This window comes from Misgurnus anguillicaudatus, chromosome 12 (genome assembly GCF_027580225.2).
Source record: "Misgurnus anguillicaudatus chromosome 12, ASM2758022v2, whole genome shotgun sequence".
Lineage (NCBI taxonomy): Eukaryota > Metazoa > Chordata > Actinopteri > Cypriniformes > Cobitidae > Misgurnus > Misgurnus anguillicaudatus.
Window position 1 is genome coordinate 33571573 of NC_073348.2, and position 24671 is coordinate 33596243.

At 38.2% G+C, this 24671-nt stretch overlaps 1 protein-coding gene across 1 annotated transcript in view; it reads right to left on the reverse strand.

The window, feature by feature from the left end:
- Window positions 1–23743, reverse strand: part of myo18aa (myosin XVIIIAa) — a 47770-nt gene extending 24027 nt beyond the window's left edge. Inside the window, exons 1-24 of the mRNA XM_073874457.1 lie at window positions 23479–23743; window positions 20360–21115; window positions 19561–19638; window positions 19377–19451; window positions 19190–19255; window positions 17263–17350; window positions 16216–16322; window positions 15577–15753; window positions 15289–15499; window positions 13787–13929; window positions 13606–13706; window positions 11316–11379; window positions 11071–11215; window positions 8451–8615; window positions 8274–8364; window positions 7999–8191; window positions 7640–7726; window positions 6242–6383; window positions 5957–6116; window positions 5577–5763; window positions 4613–4814; window positions 3097–3206; window positions 2030–2095; window positions 351–479 (exon numbers count right to left, since the gene is read on the reverse strand). Of these exons, the coding sequence (XP_073730558.1) occupies window positions 351–479; window positions 2030–2095; window positions 3097–3206; window positions 4613–4814; window positions 5577–5763; window positions 5957–6116; window positions 6242–6383; window positions 7640–7726; window positions 7999–8191; window positions 8274–8364; window positions 8451–8615; window positions 11071–11215; window positions 11316–11379; window positions 13606–13706; window positions 13787–13929; window positions 15289–15499; window positions 15577–15753; window positions 16216–16322; window positions 17263–17350; window positions 19190–19255; window positions 19377–19451; window positions 19561–19638; window positions 20360–21115; window positions 23479–23583 (3648 nt within the window). The 5' untranslated portion in view covers window positions 23584–23743. The remainder of the gene's footprint in view (window positions 1–350; window positions 480–2029; window positions 2096–3096; window positions 3207–4612; window positions 4815–5576; window positions 5764–5956; window positions 6117–6241; window positions 6384–7639; window positions 7727–7998; window positions 8192–8273; window positions 8365–8450; window positions 8616–11070; window positions 11216–11315; window positions 11380–13605; window positions 13707–13786; window positions 13930–15288; window positions 15500–15576; window positions 15754–16215; window positions 16323–17262; window positions 17351–19189; window positions 19256–19376; window positions 19452–19560; window positions 19639–20359; window positions 21116–23478) is intronic.
- Between the last annotated feature and the right edge of the window lie 928 nt (window positions 23744–24671).

Here is a 24671-nt window from a genome sequence, read left to right on the forward strand (position 1 = left end):
CAGCCACTGACTGACTGGTTAACTTTACCCAAAAGATTTCTAAATGTGTTAGTTAGCACTAATGCGGCTAAATATACTATTGTCTCAAACTGCATTGACAAGAATCAAATACATTTTTAACCAAAAGCTTTAGCTCATTTGCATTTAAAGGTGCACACATGAAAACATCACTTTTTTTGCTTTTTGGACAAGCTATAATAAATGATCTGTGGGGTATTTTTTTCTAGCTAAACCTTCACAGACACATTCTAGGCACACCTGAGATTTAAATTACACCTTGGGCATAATATTGGCCCTTTAACAAATACACTCCAAGACATACAAGAGAAATGAATGTTTACATTCTTTACCTTTCTTTTTTTAAAGGCCTGTCGGGACAGAAAGCCCCTGCAGGCTGCCTGGAAGAGTGTGATGTTTTGTCTGGTGTGTTCATCTCTCTGAGCTTCAAGTTTAGCCACCGTTCCAGCCCTGAAAAACACCTGACATACAAACACACAAGTGAATAAAGTGTACAGTATTGTTCATTAGTTCGTGTTAGCTAATGCATGAACTAATTGTTAACAAATACAACCTTATATATAATAATACATGCTATAATTTTTTAAAATAAAATATGATACAAATATTTTTAATTTACATAAAATATTTAATACATGATTTAATTTCTTTAGAGTAATATTTTTCTCAAGGTTTTCTCAGCTAGGGACACATTATTACAGCCGTAGCTATTTTTGGCGAAAATAGAAAGGCAAAATTGCGTACTGCATCTTTAAATTTGACTAGAAACATTTACATCATAATAATTATTTTTATTATTTATATAATACATTTTTATATCTGTAAATCTGTTTTAGTAGATATATCTGTATCTAGAATAGAGTATATATGTAATATATAACTGTGGCATATTTTGTTGTATTTTAGGGTTGGGTGAGTATGAACAATATGAATCAATGTCCATTTATTGCATTTTTTGAGCTTATTGTTCATTGTGAGTAACTGCCACAGTCAAAGCCAAGGAGAACTGACAGGCGACGTCAGTAGAGCTGGAAATCAATGCATTCTGTTGCTTGAATCCTTTAGTGAACCGTTCTTGACATTGTAATCTGTTTCTGAGCGTGGTTCAGCTCCCGTGAATCCAGAAGGCAATTTTAAATGCCATAAAATAATTACTAACTATTCCAACTTATAGTACGGTCCAATAAATCCTCATTCTTCAGGAGGGCCTTGTTTACACAAGCTCCTGTTTTTCTTGGAGTCGTTCAGTCCTCCGTGATTTTCCAGCTGATGGGATTAAACTGCGGAGCTCCAGTGTCTGTTTAGACTGATTAGTGGCGAAGCAGGGCGCCATTAAAACAGAAAAAACACGCAAACAAACAAAACTGCTCACATGGTGATGGGGGTTTCTTACGCCTGGTCAATAAAACCATGCAGCAGTGAAAAAAAAAACACAGTAGCAGTGCTGAAGCTACTTTAAAATTGCAAACTGAGTTAAACTACAGTCAAGCAAATCTTTAGTAGCTTGTTGCAATGAAAAGCAATCTTTGCTAAAAAAGAAAATATTTTTAAAAACATAAAAACATTATGACATGATTTAATTTCTTTACAGCAATAATTTTTCTGGTGCATACAAGTGAGGTTTTCAATTACAACAGCAATTTGTAGCTTTTTGGTTACAAAATAAACTAAAAGTCATTTATTGAGCAAGAACATAAAACGTTTGTTTATAGCTGGAAAATGAGCATATTTTCAAAATAAGTGGAATGTCCCTTTAAAAATGATAAGCGCGTAAAATACTTTCATTTTCAAACAGAGATGGCGATAGAGAGGGAAAGTACGGAGTGCAGCTTTACATTTGACCGTAAAAAAGTACATCAAATAAAACTAAAAACCATAATAATCTAGGACAAAAACAAAGCACAGACTAAATTATACTAATAAAGATTTGACTCACCTGCATCCCTTGATGCTTTAATGTGACAGAACGAACTGAAATATATGCACTGTATGTGTGTATTGGTGTGCTTACCCTGCTTAAGCCCATGTGATAGCTGCTCTTCTCCAGTTCCAGAGACTCCAAAAGTTCCTCTACTGCCTGTAACAACACACACACGATCACGTCACACCTGCAGTTCACAAAGTCTACATTACTAAAACACGACTGACCTCTGTGCGGATCTATAAAACACACATACTGGTTACTCTCTGCTGTACAGTCCCTAAACTGTCCAGACGACCCTTATAGTATCATGCTGTCTCATGCAGAAAGGTCTTGAGAACTCGATCTATCTGAAAGGCCCCATCTAGATTACAGCACTAAAGGGGAACTGGCCCCAAAAAACTGAAGGGCCATTGTTTGGACGCAAAGAAAGGCCGTCCTCCGAGACGATGATAAAAGGGGAAACAGGGTTCTAGCTCTCTGTATCTCTCTTTCTGTCCGTGTCTCTCCTGATCTCTCATTTTGCATTTTTTCTTTCTTCAACTGAGGCTTTCAACACCACTGACCTCGTCTGTTGTGTCACAAAAAGAGGACGGGGCACCTTTCTGCACTCTGTTTAGCCTAAATTGCTCATAGACAGGATTCAACTTTCACCTCTTGGAAACTGGTAGGAACAGTAGATTGGTACATCTGTAATCTGTTAGGTTGTCGTTCTTAAACTGCGTTTTATGTTTACGATAATAATAGTTATGGGGTGCTGAATTTACAGTAAATCATTGCATTAGCAATGCAAAGGTCATTGCATTGCATTCATGTAAATCCGCTACATAACATACTAAGAAAATAAATACACTTGGCGACTCAGGGTCATGTTACAGTTAAGTTTTTGTATAAATACTTTTTTCTAAACACAGGGCCAAACTTGAGATTCAGAAACTGCATGGACACACATTTTCCAAGCTGATAATTGCAGTACTTTTGGGCATTTAGTGAGCACTAAAGCCCAGAACAATTACTACATTTCACCTGTCCTGTATGCATTGATCCGAATCAGAGACCCGACCCAGTCATCACAATTACCAAGTTTATTTCTGTCATGTCAAAAGCTCTTATTGTATTCCTCGCATGCCCATTAGACTCTTAACCCCGCTACTCACTCGTTTCTCATCCTTGACGATGTAGTTTCGACCCAGTTTCTTTGTCAAGTGAGGGGCCAGAACATCGAAGCGTCGCCTGAACTCAGAGAAGACCATGTGATCAGGGTAACCTGCAAATAGGATACAGAGATCCGGTTTATTGACTAATTCTCGCTACACATTTAACGCTTTTTAGTGTGGGGGGGGATGGAAATGTTATATACACCTTCAAATTAATATAACTCTGGCATTTTTTGGTCTAGAAGCCTAATCTTGGTTTTCAAGAAGTGTCAGTTTTTCAAGAAGTGTCATGATGTAAAAATATTAAATAAATAAATTGTTATAGCAGTTTACATTTATTTTAATAAATAAAAATAATTCCATAACATATTAATTTTATAAATAAAATTATAAATATGTAAATATTTTACAAAAGTAATGCAAACATGAAGCCATACGTTTCAAGTAGTTCTGATTTAAATTTCAAGTTAAAATCACAAAAAATTAGGTTTCTCTCACACTTTTAGTGGTTTTACCAACAACGGCCACTAGGTGTCAACGGTTTGCTGCATACTCTCGTCACTAATTAATATATTACTGTCATTGCATTATTATAACTGCAAAAATGTTTAGAAATATGAAAACTACATTCTTAAAGCTTTCCAACAATATATAGTTTGTCAACATTTTTGAAGATTTATACTAGGATATAGTTTTATGAATATATAATAATTAATATGCATTCCTATGGGGGGGGGTCATGTAACCAAAAACTGTCACTACGTTATTTCTATCATTAGATGACCTTGAAATATGAAAACTACATTTTGAGAGCTTTCTAGTGATATATAGTTTTTCATGATTTTATAGGTTTAGAGTAGGGTTTTAGTGTTATAAATATGTAAAAACAAATTTGGCCTACATGTGGCCCCGTGCATTTTAGAAACTGAGTCTCACTACGTCATAATTCTCCCAAAATGGTGATGAAATATGAAAACTACACACTTAGCTTCCCAGTGATTTATAGTTTGTCATGATTTTTTAGGTTTAGATTAGGGTATTAGTGTTACAAATATATAATAACAACGTGGGCCCACCTGTATACCCGTGGCATTTTAGAAAATGGCTCTCACTATGACATTCCTTTACCAAAATAGTGATGATAAATCAAAACTAGACTCTTAGAGCTTTCTAACAATATATAATTTGTCATTATTGGATAAGAATTCACATGCAAAACACTGAAGAAAATGTAGGCGTCCCGCTGGTGGGACAGTGACATTTCGCAGGATATTTACATATTTAAATGTTTTGAAGCACAGTCTCTTCATAAATGAATCAATTACACTCCCTACATAATTTATTTTATAAAACACTGTTGAAATATGTATTCTAGAGGCTTATACTATTCCAACAATATATAGTTTGTTGTGATAAAATTTACATGGAAAATATTGAAGTAAACTTAGGGGTTAAAACTATTGGCTATATAAGAACAATAGGGTCAAACTGGACTTGCACATGCATCTCCTCTTACCTTGCCTATAAATCCTCAAGCTGTCCAGCAGTTTGAAGCCACGAACCTGAGCTCGGAGCAGAGCTACATCCAACTGCACAAGTCCGGGGTCGCTTTCCCCCGGCCCCTCTGGGGACCCTGGTGCCCGCAGGGCCTCCGCTCGCGGTAAGAGACAATGCACGAAGTGAACTTTGGATCTCCGCACTGTGTCCACCAATGCATCCTGACAAAAAGAAACATGAAATTGTTGCTATTATTGATAGTCAGTCTTTGCGGGCAAAAATTCTTGATCTTGCAACACGTTTTCTTAAAAAATGCGATGGAATATGCGAGATATTTATGCAATTTTATTCAATGAAATTGCAGGAACTTGCAAAAATTGCGGGAACTTGCAAAAATTGCGGGAACTTGCAAAAATTGCGGGAACTTGCAAAAACTGTTTGCAGCTTTTCACTGATGTTCATGTCGCGTAATTATGTCACTTCATAACGTTCCCATGGAAACAGGGGCATGGCTGCACTTGTGTGAAATAAATGCAACATTTTTCAACTTTCTGCTTAGATATATGTGTCTTTTTGCTACGAAAATGCAGTGTATTTTCAAAAATGTGGCCACCGCATAAATATGCGGACTTTGGCTGATTATGCATTGAATTATGCGATCGCATAATCACATTTTTCTGGAGGGGCTGATGATACTGGAGTCCAGTAGCTCAATACTGCACGTCACTTTGGATAAAAGCTTCTGGCAGATGCATAAATGTAAACCTATTATTGTTTTTAATTCCTCTGTCCACAATGGCAACACGAGTCAATTTTTTGGCAGATTTTGAATTTTAGACTTTAATCAGAAACAAAACTAAAGCTAGTAAAGTTACAAAAAATACATTTGAACTAAAAACACATAAAACATTACGCACAATATTTGAATTATTTTATTAGGTCGGCACTATTGCACAACCAAAGACCCTTTTGAAAGCTCTTACCACTTGAAGTTTAATCTGAAGACACAGGGATTTCTTCTTGACAGCAGCCATGCCGGTAGTAAAAGTCTTCCTCATGCCGGTGGCCCGACGCATGGCAAGCTGAGAGACGCCCTCCAGTCCAGCGATAGAACCGGTCAGAACCGCAGCGCTGCTGGAGCGGCCCGCAAACATCGCACTGATGCTCTTTCTATTGAAACCGAATAGTAAACATTATTTCGTTTTTATTCTTGTGCAATACAGGAAAAAACTCCTCATTTCTCAAACAGGGTACTGAGGGGTTTCTGAAGTCAAATAAAGAGCTTGAATGCAGTGTCTATGTGTTTGTATAGCTTAAATGTGCCCAAATGCGTTAACGGCAAAGCATTGTGGGTAAATCTTACTTCTGGGTGTTCTGCAGGAGACTGGCTGCATTCTGAGGGTTGGGGTTTAGCTTGGCGAGGTTAAGCCAACCACTCGTGTCGTATTCTACCCAATCGGTCCCGTGAGTGTGACCTAGCAGGAAGTGATGCGACTTTTCACTCTTTAGCAGCACTGTTTGACCTGGATTTAAAGAACAGACATTGGTCTAGGGGTGTAATTGGTGTATTTAAATCACTGCATCTTTAAGATATTCCTACTAATATAACATAGCTTCAACAGTCTGTTTGTGTGTGTTTAAGAGAGACCTTTGCTTTCCCCTTCCGCAGGGCCGTAGTAACTGAAGAGTCTCTCCAAGACTGTGTCCTCCGAACCACCCGGCTGCAAAACCTCCTCCTCCATCAGCCAGAACAGACCTCTCGTCTCATCTGTCCGGGACAGGGTGCGCATCTGATTCAAAACACACAAGAAATCACAGGGACACAGTTTTAATTAGGAAACACACAAATATTTCTTTATAAACGCAGTTTAACCCCTTAGGTGTGAGAAGGTAATGTATATCTTCAAATTAATATAACCATTTTTTGGTCTAGAAGCCTAATCTTGGTCTTGATTTAAAGAAGACATTTTACGTATTCTCACTAAAGTATATGGAGGTGAAAATATTAAACAGAAAATGTGTTATAGTAGTTAACATTTATTTTAATAAATAAAAATAATCCAATAAAATATTAATTTTATAAATAAATTTATACAAATTTTAATATTTCACAAAAGGAATCATGTAAACATGAAGCCATAAATCTGAAGCAGTTGTGATCCGAATTTCAAGTTAAAATCACCAAAAATTTGATTTTGTGTCACACTTTTAGTGGTTTTACCAACAACAGCCACTAGGTGTCAACAGTTTGCTGCATACTCTTGTCACAAATTAATAAATTACTGTCACTCCATTATTATTACTGCTAAAACATTTTGAAATATGAAAACTACACTCTCAGAGCTTTTCCAATGATATATAGTTTGTCAAGATATTTTAGGTTTAGGGTATTAGTGTTACAAATATAATGACACCATGGGCCCACCTGTGGACCCCTGTCATTTTAGAAAATGGCTCTTACTATGTCATTCCTTTCCCAAAATCCTGATAATAAATCAAAACTACACTCTTATAGCTTTCAAATCATATAGTTTGTCATGATTAGATAAGATTACATATGCAAAAACACTGAAGAAAAACGTAGACGTCCCCCTGGCGGGGCAGTGACATTTAGCAGGATATAAATGTTTTGAGGCACACTCTCTTCATAAATGAATCAATCACTCTCCCTACATTATTTTATAAAACACTGTTAAAATGTCTATTCTAGAGGCTTAGACCTTTCCAACAATATATAGTTTGTAGTGATAGATTAAAATTTACATCAACAATATTTAAGTAAACCTAAGTGTCAGGTTAAAAGTCTCCAGCAAAACACTTGGCAAGCTAAATCGTTATTATACCTCATTATCTTGGATTCAATTTGATTTTCAGTTTCAATCATCAAAAGCTAAATGTTTCTATTAAAAGCTAAAGTAGAGGTGAAAAAGCAAAGTAGTTATCGTCAGAGCTCTTATTATGAACGTCACAAGATCAATAGTTGTGCACGATTCATTCATAATGCAATTCGTTCGTATGAACTGCATGTGTATAAAAGCCGTCTTACCAGAGCTTGACTGGAGGACTGATCAATCACAGCTACCGATCGAGATGGGCTGGGCTCCAAGTCATCCAATGTGATCTCAATGTTTTCCTACAGAAGCAGAGATCTTTAACCGCAGACAAGATACATTTTTCGAATGAATAATAACCAGGACCACAAAGCACCCACCAGGAATAAAGCTTACATTAAACCAAGAGATGGTCCCAGGGTGGCCCCATGTTATATAATATATGAATTTATCATTTATCCTGTGTAATTAAACCTCAGTGTAAACAAACCGTTTATGAGCCCTATTCACTTTCATAGTATTCTTTATTCCAATTTTTGGGGGAACTATCCCTTCAAATACATTTTCATGGTACCTCTTTGTAACGCTCCAGCTCCTGTACGAACGTTCTCTCCTGGAAAAGCATCTGCAGACGTTCCTGAGTGTAATTGTGACAGAGTTCTTCAAACGTGGCCCCGCGCCGGTCCTTCACCTGCCGTGGGTTCTGAAATCCAGGAGTGTCCACGATGAGCAGGGAACACAGAGAATGTTGACTTGACTTCAGAGCTCTGAAGATAAATCAAAAGAGACCGGAATAAGTCTTCTATTTGTATGAAAAAGGTCCCACCATGGTGGCCACTGATCACTGACCTGTTAATAAGAGACACCAGGAGCGTGAAAAGCTCAGAGTATAAACCAGACGCCATGGACTCTAAACATTCAGCTGCAGTCGCTTTGGATGCTGAAACACATGCAAGAACACTGATGTAAGATGAGAAGCGTGAAAAGCATTTGTCATGGAATAAATAATACGATCAAATCCGGTACCTGAGCTATCCGTATCTTCTGAACTTGGCCGCAAGCTGGATGAACGGGGCAGGGAGCCCTTGCCGTGTGGTTTAAAGATAGCGGATGAGAGATCTTCCAACGAACAGCCAAGGAGATACGAGGCTTTCTGCGCCCACTCGTGTCGAGCGAACTGCTTACGGCCCGCTGATGGAATCAGGTTGGATGTACATAATGTGTTAAAAGCATAACAAAAAAATTAACACATCCTTTCTTAAAGTGATAGTTCACCCAAAAATGAAAATAATGTCATTAATGACTCACCCTCATGTCGTTCCAAACTCGTAAGGCCTCCGTTCATCTTCGGAAACACAGTTTAAGATGTTTTAGATTAAGTCTGAGAGCTTGTTGACCCTTCATTGAAAATCTATGTACGGTGTACTGTTCATGTCCAGAAAGGTTATAAGAACATCATCAAAGTAGTCCATGTGACATCAGTGGGTCAGTTAGAATGTGTTGAAGCATCGAGAATACATTTTGGTCCAAAAATAACAAAAATTACTACATTATTCAGCATTGTCTTCTCTTCTGCTTCTGTTGTGAAGCGCATGCGTGAGACTAAAGTCACATGACTGCAGTGACGCGGATGACGTGTTATCTGGTGCGCCCCAGCTGTTTTTGTTTTTTGTGCGCCCGGGCTTCGCTTACAGTCTGAGGGTGATGCACGCTGTAAGTTTGAAAAAAAAACTTTGCAAACATGTCTGAGGATTACATCCTGCAGTCACGTGACTTTAGTCTTGCGCATGCGGTTCACAACAGACGCGGAAGAGAAGACAACGCTGAATAAAGTCGTAATTTTTGTTACTTTTGGACCAAAATGTATTTTCGATGCTTCAACACATTCTTACTGACCCACTGATGTCACATGAACTACTTTGATGATGTTTTTATTACCTTTCTGGACATGGACAGTATACCATACATAGATTTTTAATGAAGGGTCAACAAGCTCTCGGACTAAATCTAAAACATCTTAAACTGTGTTCAGAAGATGAACGGAGGTCTTACGAGTTTGGAACGACATGAGGGTGAGTCATTAATTACATTATTTTCATTTTTGGGTGAACTATCCCTTTAAGAGTGTTTGTCATAGCAAAACAAATTTAAATAACAAATTTAAAGGACATTTTCTCAATATTTTGATTTTTTGCACCCCCGGATTCCAAATTTTTAAATAGTTGTATCTCGGCCAAATATTGCCCTATCCTAACAAACCATACACAGGGTTCCCACGGGTCATAGAATTTCTAGAATATCGTGGAATTTTAAAAGGTCTTTTCCAGACATTTAAGGTCTATTATATTTTTGTCCAAGTCATGGAATGTCATGGAAAATGTAATCCGCTTGTTAAAGGCGTTCTAAGCGAATCTACGAGACATCACTTTTTGTTGATGTTTGAACTGTTTTTAAACAAACGGAGCTTAGCTAACTCCTCCCCCTCCCTTCCGTGCTTTCATGAACGCGCCCAACCCCCACCCCCAAATCCTTCTTGTCGTTTATTGGCTGGAACACTTTTCGTGGTGCTAGGTTTGGCCACTGTTTTTATATTGAAGTTTGTGGAGCCTGGGCTGTCTACAGAGATCGCGTTTTTTTTGAGTTTGATCAGCGGACAGGCAGCAAGCAGATAGTGAGGAGATGTTTGCTGTATGTAACAAAAAATGTTTTATGGTCTAAAACGCGTAAATTCGCTTAGAGCACCTTTAACTATGACGTAAGGAATACCATTTCCAGGTCCAAGCCACCGCTGACTACAATTTAAACAGCTTGTTTTTGGGACTGTTTATTCATTTTACGCATTGAAGCTACATTTCTATAAACTCATGGTGTATACATTATCCAGGCTCACGGCATCACGGACATAGTTCATAGAGATTCAGCTTTTGAGTCAGTGAAAGTTAGGGTAAAGTCAGGAAATTTGACATTTGACTTCGAGTGGGAACCCTGCATACATCAATGGAAAGTTTATTTATTCAGCTTTCAGATTTCAAAATAATGACCCTAATGACTGGTTTTGTGATCCGGGTCACAAATAAACAAGGAGAAACGTTCATCTCCTGCATTGACGATCAAAGACAACAAACTTATTTATTCTGGCATTCAACATTAGAAAGTGGAAACACAGACTCAAGTATAAGGTGGATGAAAGACAGATGCAGCTCATCTGCAAAAGAAACATGTAAAAGAGAGAAAAAGAGAGAGAGAGAGAGAGAGAGAGAGAGAGAGAGAGAGAGAGAGAGAGAGAGAGAGAGAGAGAGAGAGAGAGATTACCTGCATCTGTCTCTGTGTTATGAGGAAAGCAGCATGCAACATCAATATGCAATAAAAACAAATGATTAAAAAAGACGGTTAGAGACAGAGAAATGGTGTTTATTACTAAAAATGAATTGATGAATGTACATAAAAATTCTTAAACACACAAACACATGCCAGCTGTTGCAAAGAGCATAAAGAGTAAAACATTTCTGCGTTATATGACTGAAAAGACTCTGCTGACTCTTAGTGGACAAATTTAAAAATACACTTAATAGAAGTTAAAGTTGTATTTTAGAGATCTACACATGCATTCACACATCAGCATTGTTTGGAGCTGTATGTATTTTACCTTTGGTGGCACCAGCAGCACCCAGATGGTATATGGCACCTAAGATCAACCAAACAGTTCTTTGCTCTTCAGTGGAGATGCCCAGGACCTTCATGGCAGCTTGTAGCTTAGTGAATTGCTGAGCAGCTTTCTGCTTATCCTCAGGCTGCACAAGCAAAATAAAGATATACAATATGTTTGTGTATTCATACATGTAAGTGAATGTAGTTTTGCCATTTATTGACGACGTGAGTGTAAAGTCAAACCTTGGAGAGAGGGTGAAGCCCAAACATACTGTTTTCAGCAAAGTGATTGAAGTGAAGTTCAGTCCTGCAAGATTCGAATCTCACATTAGCTGGTCAGCTTCAACATCTTAGTTTCCTTATGTGAACATATTTTAGTCCCACATGAGCCGGTGGAAATTATTAATATTTTTGGAAGCTAACATTGGACAACCCAGTAAAAAAACTGCTTAAGCCTGTGGTGGTTGGCTGGTCCTAGCTGGTTTCTCAACCTCGCCAAGCTTGTTAAAGGAATATTTCACTTTCATTAATGAAATTCTGATAATTTACTTACCCCCATGTCATCCAAGATGTTTATGTCTTTCTTTGTTCAGTTGAGAAGAAATTAAGTTTTTTGAGGAAAACATTTGATGTTTTTCTCCATATAGTGGACTTTAGTGGACCTCAACAGTTTACAGTTTCAATGCAGATTCAAAGAACTCTAAACGATCCCAACCGAGGCATAAGGGTCTTATCTAGCGAAACGATCAACATTTTTAACAACAACAAAAAATTTTAACCACAGCTTTTGTCTTGCACTGGTCGTGTGACGTGCCTGTGTGACTTTACATATTACATAACCACATCGAAATGTCACGCATGACGTATGGACGTATTGTAGAAATATCCATATTTAAAACTTTATAAACGAAAATAACTAGCTTCCGATAATGCCGCCATCTTAGTTGCGTCGCCATTAGGGATGCCCATATCAGTTAATTTTCCCGACCGACAACCGTAGCTTCTAAACCGAACATTAACATATAAGATTTTAATATGAAATTGTCATCGAGTAAAAATACAGTTGACGGTTGTCTGTGAACTAGTAAAAACAAAACATTTAATTTGAACGTGCAAACAGCAGCGACAGATCAACAACAGAACCAGGATTCATACATTATCAGATATTCACGCAACATTACCTTATTAAAAAGCACGCGATCGGTCAAGTGGATTAATATCCAAAGGGCAGATTGTCTCCGTTTTATCTACCACAGTGGTCATTTCTAAAGCAGGACGCTTTTCATAAAGTTTTGGTTTTGCGTCGTCTTTCTCCGTTTGTGTAAAAAGAGAGATGTTTATGGTTAGGGTCAGAGGCCATCAGCGAACTTCTGTCCGGATGTGCGCGAGACGGACCGCGTCATCTTGCGCGGACACGCGCGCGTCTCCATTCAGCTTCCAAACACGCATACAAATGATTTCTCATACAAATGATTACTTTATCAGACCGTCAGGGCAGCAATCATTTGTGTCATTTACAGGACATTCACAAATTAAAGATAGAAAAGTGGCGAAATGTCTGTCAGCTCATGACGACACGCACCATGTATTAACAAATTTTTTTTATTTTAACTGATAATGTTAATCGGTCATAAATTCTTACCTTCGGTTAACGGTTAAACGGTCAATGTGAACATCCCTAGTCGGCATTCAAGATGAGAGCTTACGCAGCTTACGGAGGTTTCTCTGCTGCTGCTCTGTGGCCCCGCCCTCCGAATTTGTCATACGTCACTAAGAAAAGTACGTACACTACGCTGATACTTTCTCCTGAATACAGAGGAGTTTAAGATGGCGGCGCTATCGGAAGCTAGTTATTTTCGTTTATAAAGTTTTAAATATGGATTTTTTTTACAACAACACTGCACGGATTACCCTCAGAAGATCTTTGTTTATCATCCTGGAGCCGTTTGGATTTCTTTGAGGAAGAATATATGCCCATTTTTTGGACTTGAAGAAGCTGGACCCTGTAACTTTACTGTTTAGCAGCTGGAAGATATAAGACATTTTCTAAAATAACTGAAAATGTGTCCGTCTGGAAAATGATAGACATATGCATCTCGGACGGCTTTGGGGTGAGTAAATCATGGGTTTAATATAATTTTTGGCCAAACTATCCCTTTAAAATGTGTGCATTTCATATATGACCTTTCGACGTGATTAAGTAATACGTAAGGTCGCGTTGGCAAATGACAATCATTTTGTCTAGATAAGACCCTTATGCCTCGTTTGGGATTGTTTAGAGTCTTTTGAAGCTGCATTGAAACTGCAATTTTAAACTGCATTGAAACTGAGGTCCACTAAAGCCCACTATATGAAGAAAAATCCTGGAATGTTTTCCCAAAAACAAAGAAATACATAAACATCTTGGATGACACGGGGGTGAGTAAATTATAGGGATTTTTTTTTGAAAGTGTAGTGTTCCTTTAAGTACAGTATGGTCAGTCAATTGGTCCCAGCCTGACCACCTGAAATGGATGAAGTCTCTCTCACTCACTTTAAAGACGCATCTGCTCCCGCCATCAGATAGTAAAACACATTGAAACTCGATTCTCCCTCTGGTCGTCTGGTCACCCTGAACTTTTCCAGCAACATGGTCTGATAAAGAGATGTAAACCCAATCAGAGACCAACCCACCAATCATTTACATTTAAGCATTTGGCAGCCACCCGGCTTACCTGAATGGATGCAGAAGCCACCTGCCCCGCCTGGTCAAAGTCCAGAGAAACGATGTGTGAAAAGCGACTGGCATTCCCATTGATGGCTGTGCTGCTGTTTCCGAACGCCTCCAGGGCCGTGTAGACCGCCTGCCATTTCTCACCTGTGGGTACAGTGGGTTTACAAAGCTGAATGCGTTGTCATTACATTCTTACAGTTTGGTAGAGCTCTACAAGTCCTTAATGTTTTGCATTAATAGTTTGTTTTCCTGTATGATTTACTGGTAAACAGTATTTTACGGTTACATTAAAAATTAATACAATAGCGTTCTATTTCACAAAAGATTCTTTGTAGTGGTTAAAGGTGCTTTACTGTGAGTTCACACCAGACGTGAGTTCAACGATTTGCGCGAGTCGATTGCATACAAAGTCAATGCAAAGACGCGATCAGACATGTCCTGGCGTGGGGCTATGCGAATGACGCGATATGGGCGTCGCGTTTGCCATGAAAACACGCGCTATTTGCCTCAAACGCGTCTTCGCCCAAGCTGAAAATATTCAACTCGAGCAAAAAATTTGCATGACAAAGTTAAATCCCGCAAGTAATCTAGAGCGAGTAACGCAATGCCCCGTGTTTGGTGTGTATGTAGCATAAGAATATAAAAAAGTAAGAAAGAAGTTTTCTTCTTTAAATTTTTTTTATATAAACAGTTAAAGGTGCCAAAGAATGCATTAATATAACTGATATCTACATAGAAGCTATGTGGCTTTATTAAGTGCAAAAATGATCCCAAAAAACTACTATTGAAAGTTACCAAGGGGACTATTTTCGGGCGCTGCGTAATATCATTGTGCCTCCTGCAGCCATGGTAACGCAAAGTTCTTGATTATTACGGCAGAATAAGAGTATAGTTCCTAGCCATATTTTGGCCTAGAAAATCGCAACTTTAAATTTTTTTGTCAGTTTTAGTAAACAATGTAACTACAGAAGAGTCAAGTTTTAAATAGGAAAAATTTAAAAACTCTCATTATTTTGAGCGTGATGCTAATGGTCTAATCAGATTCAATAGACTATGCTAAGCTATGCTAAAAGTGGTACCGCCAGACCCGAATATCGGCTGAATGGATTCCAAAACAGTAAGAATCAAATGTTTAACTCTAGAGGAGCTGGAAAATTAGCATATTTTCAAAAAAAGTGGAGTGTCCCTTTAAAGTTCCTGTTTCCTGTATTTTTTGGTTAATTAAAGGAACAGTATGTAAGAAATATATATCAATTCATCTTAAAATGGCCATAATATGTCATTAGACATTAAGAAATAATTTTCATTTCAAATAATTATATCACTGACAACAGTGGTCTAGCCAGGATACTGTCATTTAAAAACAGCCCTCAACTGATGTTTAGGTTGTCATTGTGTATCGGCCACCAGTTGTGTGATTGCAGTACCAGTTTTGGCCACAATCCTACATACTGTTCCTTTAAAATCCTAGAAAAGATCACGGATGAAAATCTTCTTCCACACCTGAATAAACTTTCCCACTGCCGGCCGCGACGTTGACCAGGTACTGCAGGAGATGCTGGCAGCTGGTAGACTTTCCACTGCCGCTCCTCCCCAGCATCACAATGGTTTGATCTTGCCGCGTGGTCAACAGCTGACGATACGCAGACTGGGCGATGGCGAAGATGTGAGGAGCAGTTTCTTCTTTCCGACAACCCTTAAACATTTGCATCACCTGACACGACAACAGATCTCGTTTAGCTTTCCTAAAGACGTGAGGATGAGTTCAAGATCATTTAGTGGAATTCGTACCTTCTCGGAGTACATGGCAGGAGTGCTGAGGGGGTTGATCACCAGCAGGCTGGGTCCGGCATAGGTGTGAATCAGGTTTCCGCCGTAGCGCTGACGCAGACTGTGAAGGATGCTGGACTCGTTGAGGTAGAGAAGAGAGGAGAGATCTTCCACCCGATCATATGACAGAGGATTCGCCTAAAAAAACAACAGATTATGTAAATGAGCCTCTTTGGCTTTGCATGACTATTGGATAATGTCATGTGGTTACACAAATTTTTTACCCTTTTTTTTTTTTTTTCAAATTTAACTCTTATACATCATATGAAAACTAAAAAAATAGTCTTTCTATTGATTTATGTTTAATTAGGATATGACAATATTTGGCGAGATACAACTATTAGAAAATCTGGAATCAGAGGGTGCAAAAAAACAACAACTATATTTTAAGAAAATCACTTTTAAAGGTGTCCAATTGAAGTCCTTAGCAACATATATTACTAATGATAAATACATTTTTTATATATTTACGGTAAGAAATTTAAATAATATCTTCATGGAATTTCATGGATCATTCTGACCCATACAAATATACCCATGCAACTTATGACTATATGGTTTTGTAGTCCAAGGTCACAATTTTAATGCAACTCCACCCACCTTCTCCACATCATCCTCGTCAACCTCCAGTACCGTCCCATCATGCTCCAGTCTGATTTTCACTTTCCCCTCTGGAAGAGACCCAGCGTCCGTCTTGACTTGAGTCGCTGTACAGACAAAATAATTACGTTTATATTCACGCATTTGGCAAACACTTTTCTACAGTAGCCCTAAATGGACAAACTGCTCTACATTGTCTCAAATGTTTACATGTTTGTCCTGCGGCACTACCGTAGGTGCAGTGTGTAAATTTTAGCGGCATTCAGTGGTGAGGTTGCGAATTGCAACCAACGGCTTAAGGCCAATTTATACTTTTGCGTTAGGTGCGCGTTATAGGTACGCCGTAACATACGCATAGACGCGAACCCTGTCGCTGTAGCCTTCGCAGTACCTGACGTGCACCTCCTCAAAAATGTAACTACACGTCGAAACGACGCGGACCGCAAGATCTGTGATTGGTCGGCGTGAATGCATTGTGTTTCCTCCTACGCATTTCGGAGGTGTAACTGCAGAGCAACACAAACGCAGAAGTATAAATGCTCATGACGGCGTTGCCTACGTGCGTAGCGTCTGGCGTACCCTACGGCGTAACCCTGACGCAAAAGTATAAATTGGCTTTTAGTCAACTGCTCACCCCTCGCTTTTGAAATGCATACAAAAGCTATGGTAGCCGCCACCGGAAAAACATGTAATTGACAGAGACAACTTAGTTAAAAAGTTTGTCCATTAAGGGCTTCTGTAGAAACATGGCGGCACAAAATGGCGACTTCCACGTAAGGGGACCCTCTGTGTATGTAGATAAAATGTCTTATTCTAAGGTAATATAAACATAACGGTTCATTATAAAAAGATCTTTATAAACCCCTGATAATATAGATTTGTATATTATTTTGCATATCTGTCAAGAGGTCCTTCTAAAAATTACACACTGCACCTTTAACGCTAGATGTCACTAAAAATCTTCACAGTGGACCTTTAATGAACTGTTTCCTAGATAGGATGCAGGACATTATACTGTAATATACTAAATAGTGATAACATACTAACCCAAAGAGAAGCCATCTTTATGGACTAGCCAGACTTTCTCAGTGTTGTACCAGGCCTTCTCTGCCAGAAGCTGCTCTTCTGTTTTCACCTGTAGCAGAAAGACATAAAAACACATCAATAAAGCTGTGCATTAGATTTCCAGTTACATTGTGACTGTGGTGATTTTGCTCATTTTGTTGCTCTGTTTCAGATAAAGTAGACTGAAATTGACTTTATGACTTTAAAATTGAACAAATAAAAATGTTGGTTCGTCCAAACATTTTCACAACAAAACAGCTATAGTATAGTACAACACATCGTAGACGACATTCAACAGTCAACATAAAATACAGCACAGCAGCCCAGGACTGCAACCTGAAGTCTCTAACTATGGACTAACTATACAACACAAGCATCAACAAGACGGTGATAACACAGAAAACTGCAAAAAGCTGACAAAATTTGAACAGAAAGTGCGTTTTATTAAAGCCACAATATGTAGGATTTTCACCACTAGAGGTCGCTAATGACAATGGCAAAGCTTAATGACGTTATAAACAATAGTGGAATGATGAGAGATGCCTTTTCACCATTCAGAATTCACTAGTCATGTTTACAGATTAGGTAATGAATTCATGTTTTTTACCTGTATGTTTTTAATCACTTTATTTAAGTCATCGCATTAAATTAGCTGCAAGGCACAACAGCGGCGTGTTAGGTGCTGTACAACGGCCCCTTACGCATTTGTCCACTCGTGTTGCTTACAGTTTTTACAACCGGAAACTGAGGATAGCGCAAATATTAAGTCACTAAAATGACGACAATTGCAATGGATACAAGGGACGACCATACCTGTCAACATTCCCGTTTTTCCCGGGAGTCTCCCTTGTGCTGGGTACACACCAAAAGATTTTTTACATCTTATAAGATTTTAAAAATGTGATACGTGAGAATAAAAAATCCTAGATTTAACCGTTTTGCACCTACATAAACAGATTTTCAACTAGAGTCTCGACTGTGAACACAGGAAATCTCACAAAATCTCGCGAGACTTCAGAATAAGCATGGCGGACAATATGCAGGAAGACATTTCAATGATAGTGTTTGGAATGATTTTTACAGAAAATTCAAGGGAAAAAAAGAAAAAGGTTTGGGTGAATCATGGAGAAAGCGGGAACATGGTCAAGTTCACTTTGCATCAACTTCACTTTGTGCTGCGCCATGACTGCTTCCGTCTTCCATCATCTCGCTTTCTGATTGGATATTGTTTCGTTTCACGTGATAATCTCAGAGCGTGCGCGCATTTATCCTTGGGGTTCCCCCATACATCAGGAGTTCTGATCGTAAATATTAAACATGTTTATTATATGTAATTTAAACGTCCCTACCCTCGTTATATGAATAATCACATCAATTTATCATTCCAAGGTTGTCCAGTTGCCACATCTTGTATGAAACGCATCCTACTCACACAGAAAAACACATCATACAATTTTGAACCCATTTTTGACCTCAACCTGGCAACCTCGGTTGCGCTGCTGATATCTGTGCAAGTAGACAGGGAAAGTTGAATCAAGCATCACTTTTAAAAACGACATTAGAAAGCTTAGGTTGTGCTACGGCAACAAACAAAAAAGGTAGCTGAACTCAAATGTTGGAATCCAAATGTTGACAGGTATAGGGACTAGCCATTATTTAAATGAGGAAATTCTCTGGATTCACAAATCCTTAACTTTGGGATAATGCAAATACAGAACTCCAGTAAATGTATCTCACCGTGCAAGTGGGTTTTGGATATTTAATCTTAAATATTGTGGCTTTAAAAAGAAGATCTAGGAGGATAAACCGAAAACTAACAGAATCAGTCTTCTTTATTACTCTGTGTGACTGTACTGAGGTCAGGTTGATGCTAATGCACAATTTCAGACAGGCAGAGCAGTGGCCAAACCTTAGATAAACTGGCAGCTTCATGGGCAGCCTGCAGGATTGCCACAGGATCCTCAACTGCCTTGGCCTGAAGACGACCCGGAAAAACCCAGAGAGCAGGAGGTCAATATGTGTCAAACTCCTCAAAGCACAACATGAATATAAATCCTCAAAGACAAAATGTAAAAAGGAAGGAAGAAAGAAAGTACGGGTGTTTTATTTGCGGTAAAGCCCTGTTCCGGATGTTGCCGTTTCTCTGTGGTGGTGGGCATCACTTGGGGACCCTACGGATGGAGTCAGACAGGGTCAGCGGTAGACCCTGATCAGGTTTTTCGATAATCTCTCAGCTTAATTATTGTATCACACAAGGCTTAGCAGTTGTGGGACACACACCTGTTGGTTTGCAGCAAAGGAGCTCTGGACTGGAAGTTTCCCGGCAGGAGCAGCAGAAGGTTTTGTTACTCCTTTTACCTTCACAAACACCCACATAAAGTATGCAGAGCGTCACTTCGCTTGCATATAAACCCAACCACATGAGCAGACGCTCAACAACCACCACAAAAACATTACAAGGGAACGACCGTTAACTTGGGATTGTAACCAAACCAACTCACATGCAATGGAACGTCCAGTCTTTTTTTAATTACATCGTGGTACAAAATCAGGTACAAAATTTAAGTATTAGCTTGCAAAGTCTTTGAAAGGAAAACCCAAAACTGACCTTAAAGAAATCGTTCCCTAAAAAAATATAAATAAAATAATTTACTCGCCCTCAAGTTGTTTTAAACATGCTGAATACAAAAGAAAAATATTTTGAAGAATGTTTGTAAAAAAGCAAATCTGGGGCACCATTGACTTCCATAGTAGGGAAAAATACTATGGAAGTGAAAGGTGCTGTTTGGTTTCAAAATATATTTGTGTTCAACAGAACAATGAAATGTATACACGTTTGAGACAACTTGAGAGTGAATACCTTTTCATTTTTTGGGTGAACTGTTTCTTTAAGAATCATTAGTAGCATCTATAAAGGTTAAATGTTACGTTATTGCCGGCGCCAGCTGGTTTTAAAGTGAGACAGCAGTCAAAAAGTAGTGTTTATGTGACAAAATATTAGTTTTGTCTTTTAGATTTAGTTCCTTGCATGTATCCATTGCAATGCAAACATGCATAAAACACATTCACATGCCTGTACCTCTGGCTTTTTAACAGCAGTGATCCGTGGGGCAGGAATAAAGCCTGCAGGGGGTGCTAATGGGTCGACTTTGGGTTTGGGGATAAACCCTGCCACCGGAGCAAACGGGTCGCGTTTTGGGGCTGGCACAAATCCTACTGGTGGTGCCAGGGGATCAGGTTTGGGAGTGACTTGAGTGGAAAGATTAGGTTTCGGGGCAGGGATAAACCCAGTGGGCGGAGCCAGTGGGTTGGGCTTTGCAGCTGGAACAGGGCTAAAAGGAGGCAAAAAGCCTGCAGGAGGGGCAAGAGGGTCAGGTTTAGGAGCAGGTGGAGTAGAGGAGGATGGTTTGGGTTCCTCTAAAGGTGTCTCACTTGCATCATTGTTTTGCTGGCTTTCCTGTGTTTCTTTGCGTTCAGCAGCCCTCGAACGAGAGCGATGTTCTTTAGACCTCGCTCGACCCATTAAGCTGGTCAGCCCAAAGGAGATATCATCTCCATCTTCCTTGCTACCGGCTCGCATGGTGCGGCTAGCTTTGGGAACCGAAGTAGCTGCTGAAGGTTTTTCCTCTGTCTTCTGCGCAACCCGCTGCACCACATTTACCCCTCTCCTCGCAAACGGGTCAGACTCCAAATTGCCACTGCGCCCATTTGTGGGGCCGCTGCTTTTCTGGTCTACAATCGGTGAACGCTGTCGGTTTAGCGCTGTTGAAGGCTCTGGACCTCTTTGGGATTCGGATGCGCCACTTATTGTGGTCTCAGACTGAGTCGTGCTGTCCTGTTCGTACAATCCAAAATACATGGGCAGAGGTCAAATACAACACTACTGTAAGTACTACTGTAAATGATAGTACTATAATAGACTTCACAAAATTGAAGAAAAAAATTGAAAAAAAACTCCACAATGCAAAAACTTTTGACTTTGCACCTTTTTGAAATATTGAAATCATGCGGTTATTTCAAACCATAGCTATATGCATATTGGGGTATACACGAAAATGTAATGTTTCGATAATTTTGGTATTTCTTGTTGCCAATTTAGGGATAACGATTAATCGCGATTAATCTATAGCAGAATGAAATATTTTGTTTACATCATATACTGTATGTGTGTGAACTGTGAATAATAATTATTTATATATAAATATGGATACATGCATGTATAATTTTAAGAAAGAATATATATTTATATATTAAGTATTTATATATCATATAAATTATACATAAATATACAAATGTATTAGGGATGCATAACGATTAATCACAATTAATCTGTAACAGAATAAAAATTTTTGTGTACATCATATATGTGTGTGAACTGTGAATAATAATTATGTATATATAAATATGCATACATGCATGTATAATTTTAAAAAAGAATATATATTTATATATTAAGTATTTATATTTATACATAATATAAATTAGACATAAATATTCAAATGTATTAGGGATGCATAACGATTAATTGCAATTAATCTGTAACAGAATAAAAGTTTTTGTTTACATCATATATGTGTGTAAACTGTGTATAATAATTATCTACATATAAATATGCATGTATAATTTTAAGAAAGAAAATATATTTATATATTAAGTATTTATATATAATATAAATTAGACATAAATATACAAATGTATTAGGGATGCATAACGATTAATCGCAATTAATCTGTAACAGAAAAAAAGTTTTTGTTTACATCATATATGTGTGTGAACTGTGAATAATAATTATGTATATAAATATGCATACATGCATGTATAATTTTAAGAAAGAATATATATTTATATATTAAGTAATTATATATAATATAAATTAGACATAAATATACAAGTGTATTAGGGATGCATAACGATTAATCGCAATTAATCTACTGTATAGCAGAATAAAAGTTTTTGTTTACATCATATATGTGTGTAAACTGTGTATAATAATTATATATATACATATGCACACATGCATGTATAATTTTAAGAAAAGTATTTATATAAATTATACATAAATATACAAATGTATATACACGTGTAAACATTTCTTAAATATATACATGCATGTGTGTGCATTTATCTATACAAAGTTATTATACACAGTTCACACACATATATGATGTAAACAAAAACTTTTATTCTGCTATAGATTAATTGTGATTAATCGTTATGCATCTCTAGCATAGTCCGTTTCATCTGGCGCACGTGCGGTGACGCGATAAGCGTCTGGTCCGAACTTTACTTCCGGTTTCTGTTGGTTTAATGGTCTGACTAGTTGCTGAAACTGAACTCTTAAACAAATACCTCGTCAAAAATAACAAATGTTTTGGGTTCCAATCTACTTGTTGTTTATTTTGCTTGTTATATAAATAAACTACTTTAAAAAGACTTTGTTGTTATTTATTTTTCGCAGAGTTTACCGGAAGTTACGTGATGACCACGAAAGAAGCGCGTTTATGTTGTTACTACTGAAACCCTCGATATACACATGTAAACATTTCTTAAATAGATACATGCATGTGTGTGCATTTATCTATACAAAGTTATTATACACAGTTCACACACATGATGTAAACAAAAACCTAGTTGGCATTGTACTAAAGTAAAGCACTCGTCCCTCATAATCCAGAGTACCCCTAGAAGAGTCCAGAATCCAGAGTACCCCTAGAATCTAGACTCTTCCTGTCTGTCTTCCCCTGCTTCCTGAACTTCCCAAGATGACAGATTTCCGATGGGTGCCATTCTGAATATCAGACCATTATTGACTCTCTCCATCCCAGCAGCAGTTCTAATTACTGAAAAGTCAAAGTTAACATAAAAAAATGTTCACGTCCCATTTTCTTCTATGTGATCAGGTACCCTGAAGCTCTTTCCTCAGATCATTCAGGCAGCTTAACGCAACAGACAAACACAGTAATTAAGGTCAATGCAGTGAACTGCTGGCTCAAATCCCTACAACACAACTCTGCAAGAACAACCACATGAGCCTTGAACTCACTCTTTCTCTCTCTCTCACATACTGCACAGTAACTAGAAGCTAGGATATTTCACAAACCCCAAGACAAGTTAGATCATTCTGCAACGCACCTTAATGCATTAAAAGGACCGTTTGCTTAGAAATATGGTACTAAAAAAATGAGCAATGAGACAGACCTTCATGTCTATCCTGAAGGTAATGACACTGGTGCTTCTCCAGCCGTTCACAGCATCCCGCATGCTTTGAGCATGGCGGACAAGCCTCCTGCCCGGCATATCCATGATGACTTGCAAACCCCGCACACGTTTGCTTCACACACCTACACACAAACATCTTCGGCTCAGCATCTTTCTTATGGTCCTTTCCTCTCTTTTCCTTGCTTGGTTGCCCTTCCCACTACAGCTCTGATTGGAGGATGAAAAGGGCAGAGTGTGATGTCACCAGGCCCCCCCTACTAGAGTAAATCAGCACTACAGCCAAGTGCACAAGTCTCACCTTTACTATCAAAAATGTTTAGTATGCTTAACATCGTAGTTTATGTGTAAGCATTGGAGCACTTCCTGTTTGTGTAAATATGCAGCAACTTTTTCATTAATGCAAAAAATAACGAATCTTCGTAAAAATTCCCTTCACACCATAATTACAAAGGTACTCTACTATAAAATATAACAATACAAACACACATTTCTCAGATAACCCCATCATTGTCGTGATATATGCTAAGTAAACACACAATATGTGTTTAAATTTGAAACCACATACCACAATAACAAACTCTCCTGACTGCTGGGACACATAATCTCATCTGATCTCAGATCAGACACCCATCTGAAATCCGAGTAACAGAGACACTACTCTTATAACACTTACGCTGGAGCTTTTTGTGTCTGGTACATTTTTAACTTTCACCTGTAAAAGGGGCAAATGCAGTTAAAAATCAGATCCTATGACCTGGGAGATTATATAGGATGTGACCTTTGACCCAGGAAAATACTCTCCATGTATCTTTCTCTGCCATTAAATAAAGGTCATTTTTTAATGTAAACAAACCAATAAAAACTTTAAAGGACTCATGAGATCAAATGTTTTATGTCTCTTAGCTTTATGCACCCCATCAACATTGACTTCTGTGGCTTCTAGCCCATTAGCTTTTCAAATAAAAAAGTCTCATGAAGAAAATACTTAATATTCATAAATTGTACTTTCCTTTTTCTCCCAAAATGTAAAACGAGATGAGAATGCCATTGAGAAACAAACCGCTCAGCAGGTATAACCTATAGGTGAAGAGAGAAGAGATGTAAACAAAAGACAAAAAAGAAAAGATCAGAGAGGGGAGGAGAAAAGAAGATGAGGGGGAAGGAGAAAGGAG